At 40.3% G+C, this 10,095-nt stretch overlaps 1 protein-coding gene across 1 annotated transcript in view; it reads left to right on the plus strand.

Moving 5' to 3' along the window:
* Positions 1 to 6,676, plus strand: part of ARHGEF38 (Rho guanine nucleotide exchange factor 38) — a 40,380-nt gene extending 33,704 nt beyond the window's left edge. Inside the window, exons 12-14 of the mRNA XM_037380513.1 lie at positions 801 to 999; positions 1,177 to 1,436; positions 2,215 to 6,676. Of these exons, the coding sequence (XP_037236410.1) occupies positions 801 to 999; positions 1,177 to 1,436; positions 2,215 to 2,400 (645 nt within the window). The 3' untranslated portion in view covers positions 2,401 to 6,676. The remainder of the gene's footprint in view (positions 1 to 800; positions 1,000 to 1,176; positions 1,437 to 2,214) is intronic.
* The last annotated feature ends 3,419 nt before the right edge of the window (positions 6,677 to 10,095 follow it).

The raw sequence follows: 10,095 nt of genomic DNA on the forward strand, positions 1-10,095 counted from the left end.
CCCTCTTCTTCAGCTGTGGTTATGTGTACTGGTATTTACACACATATACACACACATACACTCCCACAGCTGAAGATTCAAAAAATCCACCAGGAAATCTGTGTCCCCCTGGTTCCCAGTCTTATTAGACATTTCCAGAGCTTTCAGGAGTCTAGTTTACACCAAGATAAAACCTCAAGTGCAGATTTAAAGGAGAAGCTGAAGAAGCTGTAGGATCCATTTTATCGTCAGTAAGGATTCTGTGGTACGTTAGGATCACATTGATGTGCGGTACCTCCCTCCCTGCCCTCTAACCAAGCTCTGAGTGAATATGCTTCCAGCAGTTAATGGCACCTTGCCCTTATTTAATGATGCAATTTCACACAAAAAGCAGACTATTTGGGTACCACTTGATTTTTCTGCGTTATCATGCAAGTTGCTATGTGACCTTAGCACACTTCAGCTGATTTTTGGATTATGCTTTTTTTTTTTTTTGTGATATTACATAGGAATTCAAAGATCATTGCTATGGAAAAACAAGCAAATGACAGTTCACATACAGAATAGGCCTTTATCAAAATTCCTACATTTCTTTAAAATCTACCCTTTATTGCTCACCTATTAATATTTCAGTTGGACAGGTCCTTGCTGCATATGCAAAGGAGGTTTGGTTACATATAGCTGCGTAAATAACTCCTTGATCTGTGTGTAGAAGTGTAGGGTCCATTGCCACAAGCAGCATACACTTGTTTTTGTACATCTGTGTTGCTCTAGAAATGGCCTCAGCATTATTCCCGGTGAGTAGTATTTTTGCTTTTCAGCTTGAACCCACACATCAAACAGAAGGCCACAGGTCCAAGCTGTTGTCTACGTACAGCACAGAATTGCTGTACCAAGCTAAGCGCAAGTGCAATGCCACGCAGGAATTTGATATTGATTTACATGAAGGAGAACTGGTGGCTGTTGTGGAGCAAAAGGACCCCTTTGGAAGTACAAGCAGATGGCTTGTTGACACAGGAAGTAAGTTCTCTGCACAAACATCCCAATAACAGCTTCCCTTTGGGATATTGATTTCTTTTCATTCCGGCCCCATCTGTTTGCCTCTGTCATACTGACAGCTGCATAAAATGGTTGGTTTTGAAATGGTTTTAGCAGTATTTTGCTGTTTATTTTCTCTTTTTTTGTTCTGGTGTCTAGTCCTTAAAGGGTATGTGTATTCCTCCTTCCTGAGGCCTTACAATCCAGTCAAAACACAGAAGGACGTAGCAGAAAACGGCTTCGGTGATGACGATTTTGATAATATCAGCCTCTTTGTCTCTTCACGGCCCTCTGCTGACAGCAGCACAAGAAGTCAGGGGCACAAAAAGAGTGACAGCAGCTCATCTCTTCACTTCTGTGAAAATCCCACAGCTAATGGCACAAGGACCGATGCTTTTCAGGATACGGATGATCACCATGTAAGTATGATACGTGCTGTGCCTATCTTCTCATTGTTCCTACTTCAAATCTAGAATTATACTGCTTGTAACTTCAATGGTTTCCTTTTACACTAGAAAAGACTGGCACTAATCTGTCAGTACAACATGGGAATTCATTATCCTCTGTTCTTTGCCTTTCTTAAATTGCTATAAGGTAGGAAAAGATTATCAGTTAAACCGTGAATTGCCATCCTGTGTCACCTAAAACACACTGTTGCAGTACCCCACCCCATGTACAATGCCTCAAGGTTCTCCCTATGGAGCAGGAACCTGCAAAATAGCTCAGTTTGGAGGATTTTTTCCACTTAATGTTGACAAGAAAGCTGTAGTAATGCCGATCAGCAAGGCACAGAAATGACCTGTGTGCCACATTTGAGTACTGGAGCTTTAGGAAAGGTGATTATGCCTAAGGAAACCTTGCTGGAAAATTCTCCATCCAATCCAAGGCAGCTTGATGCGACAGAAACAGGCACTTGGTGTGAGCTGAAAACCTTACTAGTGTAGTAAGGTGATGACGTCTCAGAGCTTGGTTTATTCCACCCCAGCAGAATTTTCCAGATCCTTCAGTTTTACTTTTTATCTTGGCCCTATTCATTGTAGTCTGTCTAGCAACTACAGACCATGTAGTTGCACACTGGTTTGTTTATGTTATTACACATTTTCTGAATACAGAATTCACACTAATACACACTGACAAGATAAAATGTGGCTACATGTCTGAATTCAGATTTTTACTTTTGTGGCTTTCCTTTTTCAGACCTTCTATGCTGTTTATGCATTTCAAGCAAGAAATGATCAGGAGCTCAGCCTTCAGGAGTACCAGAAGGTTAGGATACTTCGGTTTTCTGACCTAAGTGGCAATAAAGAATGGTGGCTAGCAGAAGCAAAAGGTCAGAAAGGATATGTACCATCTAATTATCTCGGGAAGATGACATACGCATAGGAACAGACAGGCCCATTGAGCCAGTTTCTCTGAAGTAGACAGAATAATCACCTATTACAGTTTGCAGCAAGCAATGGAAACTCACAAGTGAATGACAGAAGCCATAGTATCTGGTACAGCACACAGATGATATTGAGAACCTCCATCCTCCAAAAGCCATCACCTTGTCAAGACATTGAGGTGGAAACATTTAATGGGAAGACTAATTCTGAGTAACATCATGAAGAGCTTTTCTATTACCCCATAATTTTCTCTCAAAGCGTCCCACATCAAGAGTGAACCTACAATTACAAATTGCAGCTAAAATTACATTTTTCTTCCATGATATTCAAGCATGATATTCAAGATTAAGAGAATTAGCCTTGAAAATGGACAAATTGAAGTCTTCCGGGATGCTGTAGTTCAGGCTGAATTGTTCCTGAACTGCTTTCTCAATGAACATAGACACATCCTAAAACTTGAGCTTTTTTGTTTGTTTTCATCCTCAGCCACTTTTGTAATGAACCTTTTTCTCAGTAAGAAAAGAAAAAAGGGTTCAATTTTTGTAGGAAACATTTCAATTTCAAACCTACCAAATGTGGTGGTGCCAATGGGTGGTTCCAGGGAAGAAGATATGTTTAGTTCAATATGGAAATGGAGGGAAGGAAAGAGAGGGCACAAGAAACAGGTACTGTGAAATAAAGAAGTTATAATTTTCAAACTAATTACACAACTACTTTATACGGTACAAACCAGTTTGTAGCAATATGAAATTGCCCCAGGTTTGCAATTCCACATACGTCTCCACACTAACGGCTTTATAGTGCAAGATCTGTGAAGTGAAACAAAACCCGTTTTATCAGACTTGGGACATTTATTAAAATGAGAAAAAAAATAATCCAGCAGTGCCTTTCAATGAATATTAACTGCCTATCTGATTCCTTAGGTCAGATATAGGGATCATAACACATAGTGAATAAGCTAGGACTTAAGATGCATCAAAATTTTTCTTCCAGGAAAAAAAAATAAATCATCATTCTCAAAGTTCCTGATGTTAGATTGGACGGTGAAGAATGTATCGATGGGCTGATTCACTGTTTGCAGAATTCAGAGTCAAAAGCCCTGTATTTTGCTAAAGTATCTTCAAAATGGTTGAAGCTATTTTAACAAGTTAATATAGTTCATGTTGGATCTTCAGTGAGCATACAAAGCAAGAAATCCCAAGGAGGATCTGAAAGTCAAGTGGTACTTCTTTAGGTTTACTGACTAAGGCAATCCTTAGGTCAGGCTGGTGCCCTACACTTGAGCTAGGCTGAGCAGTGATGTAACATCTCATTGCTATTACCATCAATAACTGAGTGTTCAGTGCAGTTGATTTCAATACAGTAATGCCTAGGTCCTCCAGTGGTAAGTGGGGACCTTCTCATGCTAAGCATTGCAAAAAGGACACAAAAAGTATATGCCTGCATCTGACAGTGTAACTGAAGGTAAATTCCTGTCAGGCATTTTCTGTATTCCTGCATAATTGCTTATAACTGACTGTCTATTAAAATGGAAACACTATTAAAGTTAAGGGGGGTGGTGTGTGTGTTGCTGATCAAGGGTATACAGAAATTGTTCTAAAACTTTTGTATAAGTTTCTGCTTCCTATAGTTGAAGTGTGGAGTATGAAGATGAAATGATTCAAAACCCCTACTGAGGTGTAATAGGAAATCACTTGTCAGCAAAGAAAGGATGAGAAAAGTTAGGGCAGTTGATGCAAACAATAGTTTTTGCTACACTAATGAACCTACTTTCATTTTCTTCAGTGTCCCAAATTTTCGTATTATTTCCCTAAAAGGTAAAGCAAGTTCTCAATCTTGCTCAGAAGTTCTTAAGTTCCCAGAGATGGACTTTCAGAAACTGGTATGTGAAACTCTGTGAACTACTGCAATCCAAAAAGCAGTGATAACAGATAATGTATTTTGCATAACTGTACATCACCTCACACATTTAAATTCTGCTGTTTCCACAGCAAGCAAAAAAGATTCTAATTAATTTTATTAATGGATGTATCTGTTTTTATGGAAAACTTTGCCTATAGTTAAATGAAGAAAATAAAGCTCTGGAGAGGGAGTACCAGCTTGGAAGAATGGACTGAAAGACTCTCCTCTACTAAGCTTGCACTGCTTTGGCTTTTATATTTTAAGATTTTGGGGAAGATGCACACAAGAAGCTTTTCAGTATGTCTTACAATGCAGAATATTTTATTTGGAGATGATCTATACTTTGCAATAGTTGAAACAGTTTTAGAAATGACTGAATTATACTTAATAGGCTTAATGCAGTCATGTAAGCACAATGATGAAGATTTGTATTTCAGACAGTGAAATTCATTGAAGGCAAGAGTCAGGAAAAAAAAGATTCCTGAAGTCTTAGCTCTGAGAACTCAGCTTGAGTCATAGGGAGAGCTCTGATTTTGAGTGTTGGGTACACCTGTGAAAAATCAGGCTCTGTGAAGGTGTCTCAAAGCGTACTCAAATGCTGCTCTCCAGAATATTCACTAGCTATCCTGAAGTAACAAGGAATGAAGGATGAAATATACTGGAGCTGGCAACCTATATTTCATTGAACTTCTGTGAGACTTGGAAACTCCTTGTAGGCCATATGAAATCCCAGTGTATGGTTAGGACCCATAGTAACTTTTATATTGTGGGGTAATTTGTAAATCTTTATTACAGCCTTGTAACTTGGGATCCAGGAAAAATGTAGTGCTTTACTTCATTTCAGAAAGTCAAAGTTTTAGCTGTTATAATGTGATATTACAGATATACTGCAAAGTTTTATTTTTGTTTAAGAGATGAACGCAAACCACAATTGCTCTTTGAATCTAAATCCTTCCTAAATTAAGGAGATTTACAACAATTTGTATCAGGCTCAGACAAATTTTTGTTAAGCTTTAAGTACTAGAAACTGAGTTGTTAGGGCTCCAGAAATTCTTAAGAATGTGCAATGCTTTTCAACTGTTTCTTTAATGTAGAGAAGGTTACAGTACTCTTAAGAGTTTTCTTATTCTGATTAATGACAAAACTAATTTTTATTTTGATTGAAGCAGGGTCAGGCTGCAGTTTAATGGACCCATCTTGCATTTATTCAAATATGCATTTTACTTAATTGAACCATTGTAACAACAAGCATGTACAAGTACTTCCAAGATTGGGTCCACTCAAACTGAAGTGTTTCTTCATTCAGGGAGTATTTTTAAGTGTTGTCATTGATAACCTGGAACCCAGAAAACATCCAAGTCAATGAACAGCAGTCTCTGGCTCTGACCTCTGGCACCTGTGTGCTTCACCATCTTACCTCTGCTTGGATGATGCCTGTGAACTTTAAGCAAGGATTCGCCTTTTCAATGCAAACACAGATTGAAGAGTTACTCCTGACTTTTCATCTTAGGAAGCTTCACTGAGTAATTACATCCTCCAAACACGAAAGTATATTTTTGCTGTCATTTTAAGACAGCTTGTAAAAATGCAGATATGTGAAGTGGACCTAACACCTGCAACAGGAAACATAGCCATGACAATCCTTGTGCCTGTGGATCTATTACTTACAATTCCTCTTACAATACTGTTTGTTCAGAAATGGTGAAAAAATCTTATTCTAAATTATTGTAATAATAAAAATCTATTTTCATAATTATCAGTTTCTTTTTTTTAAACAGTATTTTTTCCAGAAGCAGAGCTTTATATGCTATCCAAGATCTGCCTTCTATTGTGAACTATAAAAAGCATCACTGTAAAATTAGCAGAGCAGAGGAAACAGGCAGTTGCCTCAGGTAAAACGCTGCATTTCTAGCATGCATCCTAGCTTATCTATCAATATATTTTGTCAAACACTATGAAAATACTGAGTAGATCTCAAAATACACTTCAAGTTTCCCCATGCAGCTTAGTCCTGTTCTTTTCTAGCTGCTCCTGAGGCTGTGACCATTAATTACTGCTGCATCCAGCCAGAGGTCTGTCACGAGTTGTAGTAGATAAAAGCCCGTGTTACTAAAATAAATTACAGAACTTTGTGTTAGATCTTTCCTCTTAGATCCAGGTATTGCCAGCACCCTCCTAACCCAGCCAGAAGGAGGACTCATGGAACCAGAGTAACCTATTGTTTTAAATTACCAAGGGTATCAGAATTTGGGCATCAATGAAAAAATATATTTAAGTGGAAGTAAAACATTACCATACTGATTTATAAGATAGATAAGGAAAGTCAAGTAAGTATTTTTATAGTAAATCCCAGAGCAGTATGGTTTGGGGATGAGGTACGCTTCTCATAAATCAGAAGGGCCTTTCTACTTTCTTCCCTGTACTAGATTCCTTCCCCTGACGTGCAAATTCAGTCAAACAATCCTGTAGAACAGACTCCTTTCCTGAAAATACAGTTGTTAATTCCATCCTAACTATAACTTCAAAGCAGAAAGCAACTGTTCCCTTCAACCTACTGTTTTGCAGCAGTGCCTACCTTACATATTCAACTAAACAACTGATTTAGAAGACCAGGTCTGTGCTGTAAATCCTTCCTGATATAATACTTCAAAGAATCACAATCCTAACTGACGTTTTTTTTACCAACAGAAAGACTTTTTGTTTCATTTAGGAAGCTGGGGAAATTTACAGTGGAAGAGTCTTTTGGCGTTACAAATTGCAGCTCTTTTGCAGATTTTGCTAACACAGTAATATCAGCAAGTCCAGCTAGACTTGGCTTTATTAGAAGGAAAAAACAGGCACATATAAAAGGTATACTATAAGTTATTTTCTTCTAAATGATTAGGAGATAACCTACAGTCAACCTCTGCCAGTTACAGATGTAAAAACATCAGGATATACTTGAATCAAGTCTCAGAGGTATTTTAAATGGCACTAGCTACCACAATTTAAAAACAAAGGTGAACTTTTTCTGCTTTGTTCACCCCATACATGGTGCCTAAAGTAACCTGCACAGTTCCTATGTAAGATCCTGAACGCTCTCAAGCAAAACTCTATGTATATTCATCAGAGGCAAGATAAAGGCAGCTAGCACCTTGAACCTTCCTGTGGGAGCAGGTTTTACCTACTAGAGTGAACACTTTACATAAGGATGCTCTAGCATTAAAAGAATCTATCTTCACATTCTACTTCATGGCATTAGCAACATTCTGATTAACATTCAGGAAGAAAATATGCCTTCTGTTTGCTAATGGAAACTGCTGCAGTGTGTTTTCCTACTATACCACCATTCAAAACCTTTTGTGCTAGAGAGGAAGAAGGATGGGCTGATCATAAAGCAATAAAAGTTGTGGATTCCTCCTCCTCATGCTGTTATTTTTATATCGTCCTGGAAGCTGCAGGCACTACAAAGACAAAGGCTTTCTTTTTTCCCTCCGCAGGAAGTAAGAGTTGAAAAAGTATGCAAATTCTCCAGGTAGCTGAGGCAATCCTGAGTAAATGAAACTATTCTTTTAGATGCTTAAAAAAACCTTAGCCTAAATCTTAATTGGGGAGAACAGAGAGATGTGGGAAATAGCTGATGTATCAAGCTTTACACATGCTTAAAATACAGGATGGCTAAGAAAAGCTGTAGCTTTCACCTGCCTATGAAAGTCTGTGTGGTAGGCTGAGCTTAGCTGGATGTCAGGTGCCCACCAAAGCCCCTCACTATCACTCCCCCTCCTCAGCTGGGCATGGTGGAGAGAAAATAAGATACAAGTCTCATGGGTCAAGGTAAGGACAGGGAGAGATCATTCACCACTTACCACTGTGGGCAAAAGAAACTCAACTTAAGGAAAGTTAATTTATTACCAGAGCAGGATAACGAGAAAATAAGAACCAAATCTTAAAAACACCTTCCTTCCACCCCTCCCTTCTTCCCAGGTTTAACCTTCCTCCTGATTTTCTCTACCTGCTCCTCCCAGCAGCACAGGGAAACAGGGAATGGGGGCTGCGGTCAGATCATCACATGTCTCTGCTGCTCCTTCCTCCTCACACTCTTCCCCTGCTCCAGCATGGGATCCCTTCCACGGGAGACAGCTCTCCATGAACTTCTCCAACACGAGTCCTTCCCCCTTCATGAACCGCTCCAGCTGTGCAGTCCTCCAGGAACAGACTGCTCCAACGTAGGTCACCCCCAGGGGCACATGTCCTGCCAGCAAACCTGATCCAGCACAGGGTCCTCTCTCCACAGGTCCTGCCAGGAACCTGCTTAAATATGCTATCACAGAGGCACTACCACTGTTACTGCTGGGCTTGGCCTTGGCCAGCGGTGGGTCCACATTGGAGCCAACTGGCATTAGCTCCATCTGACACAGGGGAAGCTTCTAGCAGCTTCTCACAGAAGCCACCCCTGTAGCCCCCCTGCTATCAAAACCTCGCCACACAAACATAATAGAGTCTAAGCTGATTTCATGTTTAAAAATGCTACGTTCACCACAGAAGGAATGGAGAGAGGATTGCAGAGTGCTGGTCACAGACAGCAAGAGTCAAGATAATTTTCTAGTGCTCAGCCTGAACCAGTTCTTGTGAGTCAAACAACCTGGAGCAGCTGGGACAAAGAGAGGGATCACAAGCTGTGAAGAACAGCTCAGGGGTGCAAGTGGAGAGCTGGAAGACCTGATACTTTCTCAACTACCTGTCTTAGTCATGGTGGTAAGCATAACCTATGGGTGGCTGGGACAGATTTGAAGGAGTGTAACAGAACCCAGCAGGATACATGGAAATAGCTCGAGGGGCACTTGCGGTTGTAAGAGCTAGGTCTAGTCAGGAAAACGTCACAGATGCCTCCACAGGAAGCTCCCGAGAGGCAGTCACAGCGCCTACAAACTTCCTTTGTAACAGCATCTGGGCTAAACGCAAGACTGCTAGGGCTGTAGAGGGCTTGTGTTCTGCAAAGCGAAGACAGACAAAGCTGATCCCACACAAGGGCCCGAAAGTGGAAATTTAATGTATTCAGCTTGAACAATACCCACACATACAAATTCCTCTTTCTCCTCCCTGCCCCCATTCAAGCTCATTATATCATTAGCACTTAGGCAGAGGACCCAAGATGCCAGTAGGATACAAATCACCTTGGACACTACTGATGCCTCAATGCACCTGTGTCCTGGCACTGCTTCTCTCTTGTAATAATCCCATGGCATCTGCTTCATTTGCTCCTGGAACTGAGACACTAGCACAGATACACCAGTTCCCATAAAAGCAAAACATGAACGCTCATTTTCACACAGGGCTAAAGGAATATATTCATCTCTCTGAGCAGTCCTTCCTATTTGAAAGTCTATGCTATTACAAATACTGTAACGGCTAACATAACTTACATCAGTATTTCAGACACTTGCAAATCCACAAGGGAACTAGTAGAGGAGGAAAAAAGGAAGTCTGTGAGTTGAGGAGAAAGGAAGACAGTTTCTGAATACTTCTACCCCCTGCCCAAATCAAACAAACCCTTCATCCCATGGATGCTCTGGGAGGGACAGTGGTGTATTAGGATCCCAGTTCTGGGTTACATAGATCCTAATACTTGGCCTCCCAAGTTCCAGAGCCTGGCCTTTGTACCTTCAGACACTGTTGGCAGGCTAGCCAACCTGAAATCCAAGCAGGGAGCTTGCTACAGGTCTTAGATTAATATGAATCTGACACTGTGCCACATCAGAATTGGTGAGGTGATATGTAATTTTTTCCTCCAATTACAACTCAAGGGATAAAA

Source organism: Falco rusticolus, chromosome 1 (genome assembly GCF_015220075.1).
Source record: "Falco rusticolus isolate bFalRus1 chromosome 1, bFalRus1.pri, whole genome shotgun sequence".
NCBI classification, from domain to species: domain Eukaryota; kingdom Metazoa; phylum Chordata; class Aves; order Falconiformes; family Falconidae; genus Falco; species Falco rusticolus.